Here is a 20663-nt window from a genome sequence, read left to right as displayed (position 1 = left end):
TCTCTCCATTAATCTCTCTGCCTCTCCACTTCCCTCTCCTCCCTTAAAACCCTTCCCTCAACCAGCTCCTTGACCGGGCATTAAGTTACTTCTCCTAACCTCTCCCTTCCTGATTGAACATTTGCTTTTCCTCATGCCTATATCTCTTCTTCATGTTAAAGAAAAGTTGTTGTTGTTTCTTGGACAGTTTGTCCTTTCCTATCAAACATAGATTTGCAAGAGGAATCAGGTTGAACTTTCCCTATGTCTGCAGATCTGCACTATTTGTAGCAATTTGGATATAAATTTCAACTATATTTGCCCAAGGTCTTGTGGCAACAGGAGCTTACAGTACAAGGAACTTGCCATAGATGGCCTCACAAACTATTCTTGTTTCTCATCCTCTCTTTATACATTAGTGTTATCTTCCCCCAGGATATCTGCCACAGTTTCACAGTGGGAGAACAGTGCAAATGGCAGAAATTCATTTTATCTGCAGTTAGGGTGACGGCATTTACCTGGTCAGAAGCCTGCCCACATGTACGTTGGTACTAGACCTTGGCGAGATCAACAATTGATGGACCACAACAAGGCTCCCCCTTCTCCAGGGCTTCAGCTGCACAGTCGAGGGCAACTATTTTGGTAGAACGTTAATTCAAGTGCCCCCTTTTGTAAGGGCACAAAATCCCCCACAAATTGACGAATAAACATTAAGGGAACCTTAACAAATCAAATTAAATTAAAATGTTGTTCCCTGTTGAAATGATGCATTCCGATCCCTCCGGCGCCCACCTCTCGCGGAAGGCCGCGAGCGTACCGGTGGACACCACGTGCTCCATCTCCAGGGATACCCTAGCGGGACAGTCGAGCACAACTATTTTAGTAGAAACGTAAAATCAAGTGCCCCCTTTTGGCAAGGGCACTAGAACCCACAAATTGCAAAATAAACTTTTATGGAAATTTAAATCAAATTAAAATTTGGTTGCTGGGGTGATGATGTACTCCAGTCCCTACTGTCATGTATTCAACCAGCAATGTAACCCATGTATAATCTGACCTAGGTTGTACACTGTGAGAACAATGACCACTAGGTAGTGAACTTGTGGGAGACACTCCTAACCTGGACCTTCAGGTATAAAAGGGGAAGCTCCACCCATTTCCATCACTTGAGTGCTATGGAATAAAGGACAAGTCACAGACTGACCTTCTCTCAAGCATGGGCCCCGTGTGCATTTATACTGTATAGTAAGGACATATCAATGGCGACGAGAAACTGGGATTTAAACCAAGCGAGCATGGCCACGAGCAGAACAGACGAAAGGTACTGTGTTAAGGAATGTTTGGGACAGAGATTCAACATTGTTAAAGCAGCACACAGTTCTCCAGGCAGACAAGGGCAATCGGGCATGCCCCAACATGTAGTTGAACCCAGAGGGGGAGTTTGACAGAGACAATGGCAAGCTGAACGGCGATTCACGCCATTGCAAGGGACAATGCGGCCAGTAATGGGGCCATCAACACCTGTTAATGGCGCACTCAAGGACAATAACAGGGGCAGTCAGCGATGATCGACTGGCAAGGGACCTTTTGTTTCAAACAGCAGCTCATGTTGGAGGCGTGGAGGTACACACTCAGCCGGAGTTTGCAGAGATGAGCAAAATACCTGCAGAAATTGCAGAAATGAACGCTGGGGGAAATCGCTGGAAGCTGAAGTTCAGCGAGTTCATGTGGAGCACGTATACAGTTCATATACCAGGACGCCACCGATAATGATGAAAGTGCTCCTCAATGGCATCCTAGTATCAATGGAGCTAGACACGGGGGCCAGCCAGTCCCTGATGGGTATCAAACAGTTCGTAAAGTTGTGGGCGTCCAAGGCCAGGAGGCCAAAATTATCGGCGATTGACGCACAGCTACGGACTTACACAAAGCAGATCATTCCGGTGTTAGGCAGCGCCATGGTAGTCGTGACCCACAAAGATTCGGAGAACAGGTTGCCACTCTGGATTGTCCCTGGGGACGGTCCCGCACTACTGGGGAGGAGTTGGCTTGCTGTCATGAACTGGAAATGGGGCGATGTCAATGCAATTTCCTCTGTGGAGCGAGTATCATGCTCACAGATCCTGGACAAATTTGACTCATTATTTCAACCTGGCATTGGCACTTTCACGGGGGCCAAGGTAGTGATTCACATAAACCCGGACGCCAGGCCAGTACACCACAAGGCCAGAGCAGTGCCGTACGTGATGCGGGAAAAGATAGAAGGCAAATTGGACTGCCTGCTGAGGGAAGGCATCATCTCGCCAGTCGAATTCAGTGACTGGGCGAGCCCAATTGTGCTGGTACTCAAGGCGGATGGGTCGGTCAGGATATGTGGCGATTACAAGGCCACCATCAATCGGGTGTCACTCCAAGACCAGTACCCGCTACCGAAAACAGAGGACCTCTTTGCGACGCTATCCGGTGGCAAACTTTTTTCAAAATTGGACCTGACCTCAGCTTACATGACCCAGGAGCTGGCAAGTGAGTCGAAGAAGCTGACCACCATCACGACACACAAGGGGTTGTTTGAGTACAACAGATGTCCATTCGGGATTCGCTCGGCCGCCGCGATCTTCCAACAAAATATGGAAAGCCTCCTCAAGTCGATTCCAGGGACGGTGGGTTTTCAGGACGACATGCTCATCACGGGTTACGATACTGAAGAACACCTCCACAACCTGGAGGAGGTGCTACACAGACTGGACCGGGTAGGGCTGAGACTGAAAAAGGCGAAGTGCATCTTCCTAGCTCCAGAGGTAGAATTCCTGGGGATGAGGGTAGCAGCAGACGGGATCAGCCCTACTGCGTCCAAGATGGAAGCCATCCAGAGAGCACCCAGACCCCGTAACACGACGGAGCTGCGTTCATTCCTGGGGCTCCTAAATTATTTTGGTAACTTTCTTCCCAAATTGAGCACGCTGCTAGAGCCGCTACACGTGCTCCTATGCAAAGGTCACGAATGGGTCTGGGGGGACAGCCAGGAAAGGGCTTTTAAAAGAGCACGCGATTTGTTATGTTCCAACAATCTGTTAACGCTACATGACCCATGTAAGAAACTTGTGTTAACGTGCGATGCGTCGTCCTATGGTGTCGGGTGTGTGTTGCAGCATGTCAATGCCAAGGATCAGTTACAGCCGGTAGCTTATGCCTCAAGAAGTCTGTCCCAAGCAGAAAGGGGCTATGGGATGGTAGAAAAGGAGGCGCTCGCATGTGTATATGCGGTAAAGAAAATGCACCAGTACCTGTTTGGCAGGAAATTTGAGCTGGAGACAGTTCACAAACCCCTAACGTCCCTTTTGGCCGACAACAAGGCCATAAATGCAAACGCATCGGCCCACATACAGAGGTGGGCACTCACGTTAGCCACCTATGACTACACAATTTGGCACAGACCGAGTACCGAAAACTGCGCCGATGCACTCAGCAGGCTCCCACTAGCCATCACTGAGGGGGCTACCGAGCATGCTGATGAGATGGTCATGGCTGTTGAAGCTTTTGGAAGTGAAGGCTCACCCATGACAGCCCGTCAGATTAAAGTCTGGACAAATAGAGACCTGCTATTGTCTCTAGTGAAGAAATGTGTCCTGAATGGGGACTGGGCAGCCACGTACAGGGCATGCCCTGAGGAATTTAAACCATTTCACAGGCGCAGGGACGAACTCTCGATTCAGGCCGATTGCCTACTGTGGGGAAACCGCGTAGTCATGCCCCAGATGGGCAGAGAGGTGTTCATCAGAGAACTCCACAATGAGCACCCGGGCATTGTCACGATGAAGGCAATTGCCAGGTCACACGTTTGGTGGCCAGGGATAGACGCAGATCTGGAACTTTGTGTTCGCAGGTGCAACACGTGTGCCCAGCTGGGCAATGCGCCCAGGGAGGCCCCCTTAGCCCCTACCCATGGCCCACCAAGCCTTGGTCACGCAGCCATGTGGACTTCGCAGGTCCTTTCATAGGAAAAATGTTTTTGGTTGTAGTAGACGCCTACTCCAAAAGGATCGAGTGTGACATTTTAAATTCAAGCACATCCTCTGTCACGGTAGAAAGTCTACGGGCAATGTTCGCCACCAACGGTCTACCGGACATCTTGGTCAGCGACAATGGCCCGTGTATCACAAGCACTGAATTCCAGGACTTCATGGCGGGCAATGGAATTAACCATGTCAGAACGGCACCGTTCAAGCCGGCCTCCAACGGCCAGGCAGAACGAGCAGTGCAGATAATCAACAGGGGATGCTCAGAATCCAAGGGAGTTCCCTACAACGCCGCTTATCACGCCTCCTGTTGGCCTACAGATCCCGACCACACTCGCTCACAGGGGTTCCACCTGCAGAGCTGCTAATGAAAAGGACACTCAAAATCCGGTTATCCCTTATACACCCCACCATGAAAGAAATTGTCGAGAGCAGGCGCCAGTCACAATATGACTACCATGACAAGAATGCGAGGGCGCGATGTATTGATGTAAATGACCTTGTTTTTGTCCTCAACTACGCTGCAGGGCCCAAATGGCTCGCAGGCACTGTGGTTGCCAAAGAGGGAAATAGGATTCTGGTAGTTAAACTTATCACTGGACAAATCTGCCGCAAACATGTGGATCAAACAAAAAGGAGGTTCAGCAACCCCATAGAAGAAGCAGAGGAAGAACATGATATAGAGTTCACTCTCCACAGGTGACCGAACACAGGAACCAAAGGGAGGAGAGCCCAGTCATTGTGGGCAGTCCAGACAGGCCTGAGGCACCGCAAACAGCAGACACTCAAGCCAGCGCCCAACAACCGGAGCCCCAACTCAGGCGCTCGATAAGAGAGCGTAAACCACCAGAGAGACTCAACCTGTGATCGCAATAAGACTTTGGGGGGGGAGGTGATGTCATGTATTCAACCAGCATTGTAACCCATGTATAATCTGACCTAAGTTGTATACTGTGAGAACAATGACCACTAGGTGGTGAACTTGTGGGAGACACTCCTAACCTGGACCTTCAGATATAAAAGGGCAAGCTCCACCCACTTCTATCACTATGGAATAAAGGTCAAGTCACAGACTGACCTTCTCTCAAGCATGGGCCTCGTGTGCATTTATACTGTATAGTAAGGACGTATCACCTACCTCTCGTGGAAGTTTGCGAGCGTACCGGTGGACACCGCGTGCTCCATCTCCAGGGCTTCAATTGCCCAGTCGAGCACAATTATTTTAAAAGTAACTTTCAATCAAGTGCCCCCTTCTTTTTTTTTCGAGGGCACCAAAAACTACAAATTAACAATTGAACATCAAGGAAAACTTTGTCGAATCAAATCAAATTAAAATTCTGTTCCCTGTTGAAATGATGCACTCCAGTCCCTCCGGTGCCTACCTCTCACAGAAGGCCTCGAGCGTACTGATGGACACCGCGTGCTCCATCTCCAGGGACACCCTGGCTCAAACGTAACCGTGGAAGAGAGGCAGGCGGTCGGGCTGAACAACCCCCCCGACCGCCTGATGCCTGGATCCCCAGTTGAGTACAAATGTGCAGATCCTCTGGACAGCTGAGATAAAGTAGCCCTTTAACTATTTTAGTTGCGATCAGTAATCAAGTGCCCCCTAATTAAAGGGGGCACACTCTAAAATCTTTTTAAGTGCCCTCTTGTTTTTTCTTTTGTTTTTTTTTCGAGGGCACTGAAACACAAATTACACAAGTGCCCCCTGGCTAAAAGGGAGGGGCACTAAAACCGGCAAATTAAACAAATTAAACTTTAAACTTAAATGACCAAATTAAAATTTGGTTGCCAGGGGTGATGATGCACTCCAGCCCCTCCAGCGCCCACCTCTCGTGGAAGGTCGCGAGCATACCAGTGGACACCGCGTGCTCCATCTCCAAGGACATCCTGGCTCAAACGTAACCGCGCAAGAGAGGCAGGCAGTCGGGCTGGACAACCCCCTCGACCGCCCGATACCTGGACCCCCAGTCGAGTACAACTCTTTTAGAGTAAACAAATAAACATGAGGTCAAGTGCCCCCCGATCTGGGGGACACTCCAAATATTTTGCAAGGCCCTTTTTTATTGTTTTTTGTTTTTTTTTGTATTTTTGTAGGTTTTTTTTTGTGTTTTTTTTTTAGGGCATTAAAATTTCATATTTTACCAGTGCCCCCTATAAAAGAGGAGGGGGACACTAAAAACCCCGGCAATTAAAACAAATTAAACTTTAAAACATAAAATCAAATTAAAATTTGGTTGCCGGGGGTGATGATGCACTCCAGTCCCTCCGGCGCCCACCTCTCGCGGAAGGCCGCAAGCGTACCGGTGGACACCGCTTGCTCCATCTCCAGGGACACCCTGGCCCGGATGTACCCGCGGAAGAGAGGCAGGCAGTCAGGCTGAACGACCCCCTCGACCGCCCGATACCTGGACCCCCAGTCGAGTACAAATCTGCATATCCTCTGGACAGCTGAGATAAAGTAGCCTTTTAAATGCTTGCTTAACATCACTAGATGTTGCATCTATTAGTTAGGCAGCTGTTAAGCCATATCTGAAGTATGAAACCGGCATTATTGGAGGTATTTTGGGACTGACCATGTTTTAAGCAGCAACATCAATGGCAAAGTGGTGAAACATTACTCCCAACTGAAAACATGTGCGATTTCACATGGAAGGAGGTCTGTGTTAATAAACCTGAAAAATAGGGATATTGCGGTTCCAAGGACAATGAGCAGAGAGCATACCCCTTTATCAACAAGGGATGGTTGACTATAATTTAATTGGTTTCTTGGCTCACAGGAGGCTGGTGCCAGGCCAGCTTGTCTCAAGCAGCTTTGCAGGGAATAGACTGCTCAACTGCATTTCAAATTGCTGCGATTCCCTGAGCCTGGACTCTTTTGTGACTGAATTCTAAACAAAGGAACGTTGATATTTTTTTGTGTTTCCGAAATAATCTTATCCCAATCAGCCAGTCTTTCAATCGACAATAATTTGTGAGCTGAAGCTCTCATTCTTAAATTTCCCAAAAGGCAAAAAGGTCACTGATACTTTTCAGCTGACTGTTCATTTTCAAAAATTCCTTTCAATTAATAAATACCATATGTGGTAGGAAAAGTGCTTCTGCAGATTTAAATTACTTCACAATGAAGACTAATCACAGGCTCCTAATTACAGCAGTCGACTCAGAAGTATGATGCACGTCCCATTTTCGAGAAAAATCAGCAAATGATCTTCTGAAGTACCTGTATCACAAAAGAGTTTCTGTCTGCTTGTCCTTCTATTTTTGTTTTTCTGCTGATCTTCATGGGCCTATCTTAAGTGGGATTTGATGGAAAAGATGAATACACAAGGTCCACATATATAGAATCATACAGCACAGAAGGAAGCCATTTGGCCCATCGTGCCTGTGCCGGCTCTTTAAAAGGGCTATCCAATTAGTCCCACTCCCCTGCTCTTTCCCCTTAGCCCTGCAAATCTTTCCTTTTCCAATATATATTCACTCCCTTTTGAAAGTTACTACTGAATCTGCTTCCACCGCCCTTTCCAGCAGTGCATTCCAGATCATAATACCTCGCTGCTTAAAAAAAAATTCCCCCCACCTCCCCTGGTTCTTTTGCCAATTGTACAAAGGTTTGTGATGCTGAATGCACCATCAGAATTAGTGACTGAAGCAGAAACTGTCAACATTTACGAATAGGTTTGATGAGTGGTTGGAAAAAAAAAGCGAGTAAAGGGATACAAGAAGGCAGCTTGATGTTCGGTGGTAGGGTCATGATCCAGGGAGGGGTAGGAGGAGGTGTCAGAGAGTTGGCATTCAGCCTCCACAAGGTAGAGGTCAACAGCGCCGCCCTTATCAGCAGGTTTAATGACAATGTCTGGGTTGGACCTGAGAGAGCAAAATGCTGCAAGTTCAGAGGGAGGTAGGTTGGATTTTAATTGTCCGTTCCACTCCCACTCTGACCTCTTTGTCCTCGGCCACCTACACTGTTCTAAAGAAGCTAAACAGTAGCTCAAGAAACAGCACCTCAACTTTCGATTTTTTACAGAATTGAACATTGAGTTCAACAATTTCGGATCATAACCACTGCTCCCATTTTTCCAGACCGTAGGTGCTGGTAATGATTCAGCTGTTGGCATTTCCAGCTCCGCTAGACCCATCTTTTGTTTCTTTACTTGTCCCATTACCATCTCCTTTTGCCTTGCACCATCATCCCTTTAGTCATTTAATTGCCTCTGCCGTCCACCCTATCACAGGCCTTCCCTTTTGTTCTTTCCTCCCCTCCCCCTTTCCCTGCTTCTCTACTTGCTTAAAATCTGTTTTATCTCTAACATCTCCCAATTCTGACCAATAGTCATTGACCTGAAACGTTAACTCTCTCGCCACAGATGCTGCTTGACCTGCTGAGTATTTCCAGCATTTCTAAACCTTTTGTAATATTAAAGGACTATGAGAGCAGGGCAGACACATGAGATTGGGACTGCTGCTCTTGTGGGGGATAAACAATAACATGGTTTGGTTGGACCAAATAGCCTGTTTGTTGCACTTTCTATGTAATTCTACATAACTGCCATCCCAGACAATGTGGCCTTGATATTAACCACTACATGTACTGCATTATAACCAGTTTTCCCAGGCACTGCAATATTTCCCAGGTAATGCGTTACAACCAGTATTCCCAGGCATTACATTATAACCAGTATTCCCAGGCAGAGCGTCACAGTTGGTTTTTCCGGGAGCTATATTACTACCAGTATTCCCAGGCATTCCATTAGAATTGGCTTTCCCAAGTAATGTATTACAACCAGTATTCTCAAGCGCTGCATTATAACCAGTATTCCCAGGCAATACTTACAACTATCTTTCCCAGGTACGATGTCATAAGGTACTGTTTATTATACAAATGCAATCTGTAATAACGTCCACACCTCCCGGAAATAGTGAAGCCAATTCAACATTTGAAAAGCGAACTAAATTTCCACACTCCATATCACTACTCACGTTAGTGATTTCTCAACACGACTGGCTGCAGATCCAATAATTTCTCCCAGAGTGATGAAAATCTGACCAAGGAAGTCCTGGAAATAAAATTAATAGCATCAAGTTGTTTAAGTACCAAGATTAATGCCAGGTGTACTGCATCAAGTGATAATTGTTATCAGCTAAATTATACAACCATCCTTAAAATATAAAGTGCATTACACTATCATGACAAATTGTGCCAAATATAATTTCAGTCATACTTCCCCATAATCTTGCAAAATAGAAGATGTACTAGAACATGGTCACGCATATTACAGTATAATAACAGATATAGACCCCAGGTTTGCCCAGCAAACTGGGTGCTGTTTTTTCGGCACCCAGTGAGTTTTTTGACGCTGAAGCTCAGTTGAAAGATTCCCCAGTGTGAGGGCACCAGCGTCTACTACCAGCGGCAGAATGTTTGATGCCATACATTCTGGCACTGGTGTACCTCTAGAAGAAGGTTGGGCGCCATTTCTGGGCATAAGGCCAACTTTCCCCACGAACAAAATTTTTTAAACCGCCGCACAGACTCTAGAAACACCATAGGAAAAACCCTGATCTGCAGTTAGAGAATCTGCACTGGCCCGCTCCTATCCCCAGCCGAAGGGACTCCCTGTCTCTTATAAATAAACAGGTGTCAGTGGGGATGTTATACTTTATCAAGGAGGCTTTGGGGATGTCCTTGAAACATTTCCTCTGCCCACCTGGGGATCGCTTGCCATGTAGGAGTTCCAAGCAGAGCGCTTGTTTTGGGAGTCTTGTGTCGGGCATGCGGACAATGTGGCCCATCCAACGGAGCTGGTCGAGTGTGGTCAGTGCTTTGGTGCTGGGGATATTGGCCTGATCGAGAACACTGATGTTGGTGCGTCTATCCTCCCAGGGAATTTGCAGGATCTTGCGGAGACATCGTTGGTGGTATTTCTCCAGCGATTTGAAGTGTCAACTGTATATGGTCCACGTCTCTGAGCCATACAGGAGGGCGGGTATCACTACAGCCCTGTAGACCATAAGGTTGGTGCCAGATTTGAGGGCCTGGTCTTCTGATGCTCTCTTCCTCAGACGACCGAAGGCTGCGCTGGTGCATTGGAGGAGGTGTTGGACCTCATCATCAATGTCTGCCCTTGCTGATAGTAGGCTCTCGATGTATGGAAAGTGGTCCATGTTGTCCAAGGCCGTGCCGTGGATTTTGATGACCAGGGGCAGTGCGGTGTGCCGGGATCAACTGATGGAGGACCTTTGTCTTACGGATGTTTAGTGTAAAGCCCATGCTTTCGTATGCCTCGGTGAAGATGTTGACGATGGCTTGGAGTTCAGCCTCTGAATGTGCGCAGACGCAAGCGCCATCTGCATATTGTAGTTCGATGACGGAGAATGGGATGGTCTTCGATCTAGCCTGGAGGCGATGAAGGTTGAACAGGTTCTCACTGGTTCTGCAGTTTAGTTCCACTCCAGCGGAACACTACTTAGCCCACAGCTGGAGTACAGCATACAGTTCTGGTCACCACATTACAGGAAACACTAGAGAGGGTACAGAGGAGATTTACGCGGATGTTGTTAGGACTGGAGAATTTTAGCTATGTGAAAAGATTGGATAGGCTGGGTTTGTTTTCTTTGTAACAGAGGAGACTGACGGGAGATTTAATTGAGGTGTATAAATTATGAGGGGCCTAGAAAGAGTGGATAAGAAGGACTTATTTCCCTGAGCAGAGAAGTAAATAATCAGGGGGTGTAAAGTCCTGTCCCCTCGGTACAGATTCACACGAGGCATGTAGTGAAGTCAAGGTCACTCTGGACCTGCACCTTTATTTCACAGCTCTGGAATGCTGCACTTGCCTGAGACCTGTGCTTATATACCTGTCTCTTGCAAGTGCACCCCTGGTGGTAAGGTATGCTGGTGGTTACAGGTCATATCTTATTATAGTCATGTATAGCATGTTAGGATACAGTTATATATAATAATGTAAGATACATGACATCACCCTCCCCCAAGGTCTTATTGTCTTTACAGGTTCAGTCTCTCAGGTGGTCTACGCTCTCGCGTGGAGCGTCTGAGTTGTGGTTCAGTTGTTTGCCTTGATGTCTGTTTTCTTTGGGCGTGGTTGCTGGTCTCTCGCCTGAGCTGTCTGTTTCAATTGGTGTGACTTGCCTGGGCTGTTTGTTGGGATTGCCCTTTCCTCAGGTTGTTCCCTCTGTCTGTCCACCAGGTGTGGTGCGAGTTCCACATTGTAGTCTGCCTCTGGTTCCGCAGTGTTGTTGGTAAATCTGCTTTTGACTTGGTCTACATGCCTCAGGCAGGTTTTGCCATTGTCCATTTGTACCACCAGTAGCCTGTTTCCTTCCTTGCCCGTTACTGTCCCTGCAAGCCATTTGGGACCCCTACCATAGTTTAGTACAAACACTTTGTCCCCTATCTCATTCCATCTCCCCCTCGAATTTCTGTCATGGTACTCAGTCAGCTTACGGCGTTTTGCCTCAACGATTTCGTGCATGTCTGGGAGGATTAATGAGAGCCTTGTTTTTAAAGTCCTTTTCATCAACAGTTGCACGGGGGGGATCCCAGTCAGTGAGTGTGGACGAGATCTGTAGGCCAGCAGCAGTCGCGACAGGTGACCCTGCAGCGTGGGACCTTGGATTTTAAGCATGCCTTGTTTAATGATTTGCACTGCTCTCTCCGCCTGGCCATTGGAGGCCGGCTTGAACGGTGCCGTCTTGACGTGATTTATGCCGTGGTCAATTATAAAGTCTTGGAATTCTGCGCTGATGAAGCACGGACCATTGTCACTGACCAATTTGTCAGGGATTCCGTGCGTTGCAAACATGGTTGCGAGGCTCTCCACAGTGGTGGAGGTTGTGCTCAAGTTTAAAATGGTGCATTCGATTCACTTTGAAAATGCATCTACAACTACGAGGAACATTTTGCCCATGAATGGGCCCGCATAGTCTACGTGCACCCGCGACTACGGTTTGGTATGCCAGGGCCAGTGGCTCAGTGGAGCCTCCCTGGGGGCATTGCTGAGTTGGGCAAAAATGGTGCACCTTCGGACGCAGAGCTCCAAGTCCACGTCAATATCAGGCCACCAGACGAGGGATCTGGCTATGGCCTTCATGAGAATGATCCCCGGGTGCTCGCGGTGGAGCTCCCGGACAAATGCCTCTCTGCCTTGCAGAGGCATGACTACTCGGCTGCCCCACATCAGGCAGTCTGCTTGTAGTGATAGCTCATGCATGCGCCTGTGAAAGGGTTTTAATTTCTCGGGGCAGGCATCACGAGCCTCTGCCCAGTCACCGGTTAGGACACATCTTTTTACTAAAGATAACATGGGGTCGCTGGCCATCCAGGCTCTGATTTGGCGAGCCGTCATGGGCGAACCTGTGGACTCAAAGGCATTGATTGCCATGACTATCTCACAGTCCTGTTCGTCAGACCCTTCCGTGGTCGCCAGGGGTAGCCTGCTGAGCGCGTCGGCACAGTTGCCTGTGCCTGGTCTGTGCCTTATTGTGTAGTCGTAGGATGCCAGCATGAGTGCCCACCGTTGAATTTGCGCCGAGGCGTTGGCGTTTATTGCCTTGCTCTCAAATAGGAGGGACGAGAGGGGCTTATGGTCGGTTTCTAACGCGAACTTGGCCCCGAAAAGGTATTGGTACATCTTTTTGACACCGTACACGCACGCGAGCGCCTCCTTCTCAACCATTCCGTACCCGCGGTCCGCCCGCGAAAGTGACCTGGAGGCATAAACTATGGTTTGTAATTTGCCCGCACTATTGATATGTTGCAAAACGCACCCGACCCCGTACGCTGATGCATCGTGTGTGAGAACTAGCTTTTTACTTGGGTCAAAGAAAGTCAAAACACTGTTGGAACACAGAAGGTTGCGTGCCTTATTGAAAGCGCGTTCCTGGGCGTCCCTCCAAAACCAATCCACCCCTTCCTGAGTAGCATGTGGAGAGGCTCCAGTAGCGTGCTTAAGTTCTGCATAAAGTTCCCAAAGTAATTGAGTAACCCGAGAAAGGCGCGCAGTTCTGAGACATTCCGGGGCCTGGGTGCCAGGCGAATTGCTTCTGTTTTGGACTCTGTTGGGCAGATTCCATCAGCGGCAATCCTTCTGCCCAAAAATTCAACCTCGGGTCCGAGAAACAGACACTTGGATTTCTTGACTCGTAGGCCTACCCGATCCAACCGCTTTAGTACTTCCTCCAAATTACGGAGATGGGAGTCGGTGTCCCTGCCTGTGATAAGTATGTCGTCTTGAAATACAACCGTCCCCGGGATGGACTTGAGCAGACTCTCCATGTTGCGCTGGAATATGGCAGCTGCCGACCTGATGCCGAATGGGCATCGATTGTACATGAAAAGGCCTCGATGTGTGTTGATGGTGGTGAGTAGCTTGGATTCCTCGGTCAATTCTTGCGTCATATACGCAGATGTGAGGTCTAATTTTGAGAAAAGTTTACCTCCAGACAATGTGGCAAATAAGTCCTCTGCTCTGGGCAGCGGGTACTGGTCCTGTAGGGAGACTCTGTTTATGGTAGATTTGTAGTCCCCACAGATTCGTACGGATCCATCAGGCTTCATGACTGGGACGATGGGACTTGCCCAGTCGCTAAATTCCACAGGTGATATAATGCCTGTCTAGTTCGTGTTCAATCTTTTCCCTCATCACATCGGGTGCAGCTCTGGCCTTGTGATGGACCGGTCTAGCATCCTGTGTGATGTAGATTTTTACTTTGGCCCCTTTGAAAGTGCCCACACCTGGCTGAAAGAGATGTTCAAATCGCTTTATAACTGTTGAGCAGGAGGTCTGTTCCTCTAATGACATGGCATGGACATCATCCTATTTCCAGTTTAGTTTTGCCAGTTAGCTTCTCCCCAGCAGTGCTGGGGGGTCTCCGGGGACAATCCACAGGGGAAGTCGCTTCACTGTCCCTTTGTGTGTGACAGAGAGCATGGCGCTGCCAAGGACTGGTAATATTTCTTTGATATAGGTCCTTAGTGTGGTGTCGACCCTTCTGAGTTTTGGTCTGTCTCTTTTATGCGGCCACAGTTGTTCAAATTGTTGAGCGCCCATGAGAGATTGACTCGCTCCCGTATCCAGCTCCATATTGACAGATATCCCGTTGAGTAGGACCCTCATCATTATAGGAGGCATCCTGTTGTAGGAGCAGTGGCCATTGATCGTGTTGACCCGCTGTACATCGGTGTCCCAGGTACTGTCCCCACCATCTTCTGGTCCACTTTCCGACCCATCCGATTCGTATACCAGCCGAGCTGCCGTTTTTTTGCACATGCGGGCCAAATGCCCTGTATATTCACAATTTCTGCAAACAGCCTGCTGAAATCGACAACCTCTTGACGAGTGCCCACCCCCACACCTCCAGCACAGACCTGTTGCATTGTTTAAAGTGTTCCCAAAGAATGAGCTACATCTGGCTGATCTCTCTTGAGCTTCTCTCAGTTTGTAGTTGATTGCTCGCATTGTGGGTTGATGAGGTGTGAACGGCCATTCCTGTGGCCCTTGATGGCTTCTTCCTGCTGTCGAGAACCTGTTCTCCCGGTTTTGTCTGTGTGTGGGGATAGCAGCTTGTTTAGTGCTGTGAACTTCCTGTTCCAATATTTCGTTAGTTGTCGTACCTGCATTGTAAATCAACCTCGTTTCTTCTTCCCCTACCAAGAATGTCTGTGCAACCAGTGCTGCTGCCTCTAAGGTCAGGTCCTTGGTCTCTATGAGCTTTCGGAATATGCCTGCGTGGCCTATTCCTTCAATGAAAAAGTCTCTCAGCATTTCTCTCCTCAGTTCATCGGAGAACTCACATAAACTAGTCAACCTCCAAAGTTCCGCCATGAAGTCGGGTATGCTCTGGCCCACACAGCGTCTGTAGTTGTAGAACCTGTGTCTGGCCATGTGTAGGCTGTTCGCTGGCTTCAGGTGGTCTCTTACCAGTGTGCTCAATTCTTCAAACGACTTGCTTGCTGGTTTCTCGGGTACCAACAGGTCCTTCATTAAAGCGTATGTTTTCGAGCCACAGCTGGTCAAGAGATGGGCTCTTCTCTTGTCTGCCTTATCGTCGCCTAACCAGTCTTTGGTTACAAAGCTTTGCTGGAGCCTTTCTATAAAGTCCTCCCAATTGTCTCCCGCATTGTACTTTTCATCTGATCCGTTGTTCGCCATTCTATGGATTCTGTAATCCCGTAACCCGTCGCCACTGTAAAGTCCTGTCCCCTCAGCACAGATTCACATGAGGCATGTAGTGAAGCCAAGATCACTCTGGACCTGCACCTTTATTTCACAGCTCTGGAATGCTGCACTTGCCTGAGGCCTGTGCTTATATACCTGTCTCTTGCAAGTGCACCCCTGGTGGTAAGGTATGCTGGTGGTTACAGGTCATATCTTATTACAGTCATGTATAGCATGTTAGGATACAGTTATATATAATAATGTAAGATACATGACAGGGGGCATAGATTTAAAGTAATTGGTAGAAGGATTAGAGGGGAGTTGTGGAGAACTTTTTTCACCCAGAGGATAGTGGGGGTCTGGAACTCACTGCCTGAAAGGGTGGTAGAGGCAGAAACCAAAACGCATTTAAAAAGTACTTGGACATGCACTTGAAGTGCCGTAATCTACAGGGCTATGGACCAAGAGCTGGAAAGTGGAATGAGGCTGGATAGCTCTTTGTCGACCGACACAGACACAGACGCAGAAAGCCATATGACCTCATTCTGTGCTATAAATTTCTATGATTCTATGATTCAACATGCTCCCCACTGGCAGCACAGACTGGTAAAATCATCTCCACTGTGCCAGCTGATAAGCCCTGTACTAACAAAACTATAGCAGTCTCTGTGCAGAGGCTAGACTATTTATCAACTAAGCAAGTCACTTTAAGTCATTTCACTTTGTGGTTCGTGCTGTTCACTTCAGATAATGCTGGTTTCTAACAATGTATATGGATGGCATATTATCATCATCTGTATGTTTTAGTAGATATCTCCTGTCTCAACAGAACAAACACAATGGCCGCAATATTTATGGAGAGGGAGCGGGGGAGCATGGTCGGTGGGGGGGAGGGGAACGCGAAATCCCGGGAACGCTTAGACCTACTGGATTTACTAACAAGATCTCATCGTCATTGAGAAAATTCCATTTCCCTGCGGTAGACGGTAGATCAGGGAATGGGTGGGGGGGGAAGGCGGCTCAGAGTGCAGCAGTGAGGAGGGAGTGAGGGAGGCCAAAAGTGGAATATAGGCTCGGCGAATGGCACTTGGGAGGGAGGCAAAGATCACAGGTTGTGGAGGGCGGCGGTGGGGGGGGGGGGGGGGGGGGGGGGTGGGCGGCGGCCGATTGCGGTAGAATCATAGAATGGTTACAGCACGGAACAAGGCCATTCAGCCCATCCAGCCCGTGCCGGGTTTCTGCAAGAGCACTTCAGCTAGTCCCACTTCCCTGCCCTTTCCCCGTAGCCCTGCAAATTTTTATCCTTCAGGTGCTCATCCAACTTCCTTTTGAAAGCCATGGTTGAGTCTGCCTCCCCCACCCTTTCAGGCGGTGAATTCCAGATCCTAACCGCTGCGTAAAAAAGTTTTTTCTTATGTCTTTGGTTCTTTTGCCAATCACCTTAAATCTGTGTCCTCTGCTCCTCGACCCTTCTGCCAATGGGAACAGTTCTACTCTGTCCAGACCCTCATGATTTTGAACACCTCTATCAAATCTCCTCTCACTCTTCTCTGCTCTAAGGAGAACAACCCCAGCTTCTCCAGTCTATCCGCGTAACTGAAGTCCCTCATCCCTGGAATCATTCTCATACATCTTTTTCTGCATCCTCTCCAAGGCCTTCAAAACCTTCCGAAGTGAGGAGAGGCCGAGATCGGCAGGTTTGTTTGAGGGGCTGGGGAGGAGAACTTCTGTTACTCCTGGCTCACCAGCAGTGCCATAAAAAACATTTAGCTGCTTGATCCGGCTACTCCCATCTCCACTTAGCTGCCGGGTTTCTCAAGGCCTGGGAAACTCATCCGGCCAGTGTTAAATTTAATTAAGGCTATCAATTGCACTGTGGGAAGCTGATTTAAATATTATAATGAGGTGCCTGTCACGAGTGGGACAGAAGACACTCCACACAAAATGCTGCCCTAAAAGCGATGGCAGGCATGTAGGCGGTGGGTTGGGTGATTTTAAATTTCAACCCCCACCCCACCCCCCACCGCGATCATCTCCTGCCTGCTATGTGGGGGGAGGGGTTAATATCGACTTGGTGGAGATTTATTACCTTAAATGTTTCTGTATCAGCTGCGATATAAATGATTTGTTTAGTTGGTTACAGCAGAGTGAACAGATAGAACATATATTAATACTGGCACTCAGGGAGCATCTGGGAAGTTCTCATTGCAGATGGAGTCTGATTAATTGCAGAAAAATGCAGCTCAGAAACAAACAGACTGGCAGTGATAACACTTAATATTTATTTATTTTTTATAAATTTGTTTTCCTCAGCCTCGTTTGAGCTTTTCCGGAGTACCAATTGCGGGCCACGGTAATATTAAAGTTGCAAAGCAGAAATACCAGGGCATTGAGGGATAGTTACTAATACCTCAAGTTCTTTTTTCATGTCTGTTCCCGTTACTCCTTTAGGTTTCTCCTCTTGTACTATGCACCATTCCCTGGTTGACAGACCAGAAGGCAAGGTAGATAATCTGTTCCCAGGTGCCTACTTATGCTACTCAGTCGCTAGCTGTGGGGGAAACTTGAGAAAGCAAATACAGGAGTGATATCTCAAGTCAATTCTCTCCCTCTGAAAATAGGCCTTCACTCTGTCACCATCTTTCCCCAAGAGGCAATGGCTAAGATTGAAATTTCCTGCATGATGAGTACCATTTTGAGACACAGAACTAAGACAGTCCCACCTGTAGGCGGCTATCGCGATTCTTCCACTGTGTGCCATATGCAGTATTTGCTTGTATTTGTTCCTTAAAGGTTGGCAATCAGGTCAGTGTTGCAGTGCGATGTGTTTAATCTGCTGATCTCGACAGATGATTGGCAGTTGGAGAGCTTACAAACATGCGTGCTTCATTGTCACCATTCGTGCATCAGTATTGATGGTAGCCATGAAGAACAGATTGCTTTCTATGTTTTTATCAAATGAACAATACATTTTCAGAAAAACAGCATGTCATTTTTTGACCACACAGGTTGAATCTCTCTGGTCTGGCACCCTCAGGACTTGACCGGTGCCGGAACAGAGAATTTTCCAAACCACGGGAGGTCATGCTGAGCCTAAGCTTACCGGTACCTGTAGACAGCGCCCGGGCCCCTGAACACCTCCGCCACACTCGGCTCAAGCTGCGAAACTCTGGGCCTCGCTCGCTCTCTCTCCACAGCAAAGAACACTGAGAGCCAGTAAGCGCGGGAAACCGATAACGAACCACGGATGTTTCCAGACCAGAGAATCCCGGACCTGAGAGGTACAACCTGTACAATCTTGAAGCCATGTAATGGGATCGGATGTTGCTGAGCTCTTAGTGTGAGGAATTCGCTTCAGCTCAAGCCCAGAGCATTTGTTAGTGTATCCAGCCTTCCAGATCATTTCATGACTTTTCCAGAGGTCTTGTGTGCTGTGTCCATTGTATGAAATTAGATGCCACACACCTTTGGGATGCTGAGCTGGGCTTAATTGGTAGCAGCTTCACCTTTGCATCAAAAGGTTGTGGGTTCAAGCCCCATTCTAGGATTTGAACAAAGTCTAGGGTCTAGTGTAATACTGAAGGTACAGTGTGCTGCAAGGAAGGTTCTGTCCTTTGGATGAGATGTTAAGCCAGTGCCACTTTGTGCGTTCTACTGCTTCAAGTGTATATTAAAGATCCCATGGCACTCATCAAGAAAGAAGAACAACAACAGCTTGTATTTATATAACGCCTTTAACATAGTAACATGTCCCAAGGCATTCACAGGAGCGTTGTCAAACAAAGTTTGACATCAAGCCACATAAGAAGATAGTAGGGCAGATTGGTCAAAGAGGTAGGTTTTAAGGAGCGTCTTAAAGGAGGAAAGAGAGATAGAGAAGCAGGAAGGTTTAGGGAGGGAGTTCCAGAGCTTAGGGCCTTGGCAGCTGAAGGCATGGCCACCGATGGTGGAGTGATTAAAATCATTGATGGTCAAGAGGCCAGAATTCGAGGAGCGCAGATATCTTAGAGTGTTGAGGGACTAGAGGAGATTACAGAGATAGGGGCAAGGCTATCGAGGGATTGAAAACAAGGATGAGAATTTTAAAATCGATGCGTTGCTTAACCAGGAGCCAATGTAGGTCAGCGAGCAAAGGGGTGATGGGTGAGCGGGACTTGGTGGGAGTTAGGAATCAGGCAGCCGAGTTTTTGATCACCTCAAGTTTATGTAGGGTAGAATGTGGGTGGCCAGCCAGGAGTACATTGGAATAATCAACTCTAGAGGGCTTCAGCAGCAGATGAGCTAAGGCAGGGGCGGAGATGGGTGATATTACGGCGGTGGAAATAGGCGGTCTTATTTATGCTGCGGATGTGTGGTTGAAAGCTTATTTCAGGGTCAAATATGACACCAAGGTTGTGAACAGTCTGGTTCAGCCTCAGACAGAAGTTGGGGATAGTGATGGAGTCAGTGCTAGGGAATGGAGTTTGTGGCAGAGGCTGAAAACAATGGCTTTGGTCTTCCCAATATTCAATTGAAGAATATCTCTGCTCATCCAGAACTGGATGTCAGACAAGCAGTCCGACAATTTCGAGACCATGAAGGGGTCAAGAGTGATGGTAGATCTGGGTATCATCAGCGTACATGTGGAAACTGATGCTATGTTTTCGGATGATATCGCCAAGGGGCAACATGTAGATGCGAATTAGGAGGGGACTAGGGATAGATCCTTAGGGTCATCAGAGGTAACGAAGCCGGGTAGGGAAGAGAAGCCATTGCAAGTGATTCTCTGGCTACAATTAGATAGATAAGAATGGAACCAGGCGACTGCAGTCCCACCCAGCTGGACGATGGTGGAGAGGCATTGGAGAAGGACAGTGGAGGGTCGAGAGAGGTGGTGGTGAGGTAGAGCTGGATGTCATCAGCATACTGTGGAAACTGACGCTGTGTTTTCAGATGATGTCGCCGAGGGGCAGTATGTAGATGAGAAATAGGAGGGGGCCAAGGATAGATCCTTGGGGGACACCAGTGCAGAAGCACAGTTCTTGTGATGTCCTAGCCAATACTCCCACCTCAACCAACAGCACTAAAAACAGATTTTCGTTTATCTCAATGCTTCTTGTAGGATCGCAGTGCGCAAAATTGCTGCTGTGTTTGCCTACAGAACAACAGTCAATCCACTTCAAAGGAAGCCATTGTATGTGAAGCAGTTTCAGATATTTCTGAGGGATGTGATAAGGTGTTATATAAACACAAGTCTAACTACAAATAAACATCAAAATCTGATATGACGAGCACTTTCTGGGCTTGTTTTTTTCCCCTTCTCCTATTCTGAATGTACTGTTGAATGTTGGGCACAGTTAAGCACGACAGTGCCTCTGCTACTTGGCCCATTGTTGTGCGATCTGGACAGTGAGAATTGACAGGCTATTCAACTGCGGGACATTACAGCAGTCCGATCCTGAGCTCGCCCATCAGTCACACATGCTTTCTAGTGGTAGTGGGGCAGTGC

General features: G+C 47.9%; 1 protein-coding gene across 1 annotated transcript in view; it reads right to left on the bottom strand.

Moving 5' to 3' along the window:
• The window catches only part of LOC139276919 (copine-9-like), a 615931-nt gene that overhangs the window by 364773 nt on the left and 230495 nt on the right, over positions 1–20663 (bottom strand). The window contains exon 6 of the mRNA XM_070894913.1: positions 8979–9055. Within this exon, the coding sequence (XP_070751014.1) occupies positions 8979–9055 (77 nt within the window). The remainder of the gene's footprint in view (positions 1–8978; positions 9056–20663) is intronic.

The sequence above is a fragment of the Pristiophorus japonicus genome, chromosome 12 (genome assembly GCF_044704955.1).
Source record: "Pristiophorus japonicus isolate sPriJap1 chromosome 12, sPriJap1.hap1, whole genome shotgun sequence".
Lineage (NCBI taxonomy): Eukaryota > Metazoa > Chordata > Chondrichthyes > Pristiophoridae > Pristiophorus > Pristiophorus japonicus.
The sequence above is the reverse complement of the archived record's forward strand: the minus strand, read 5'-3'. Positions and strand labels throughout refer to the sequence as shown.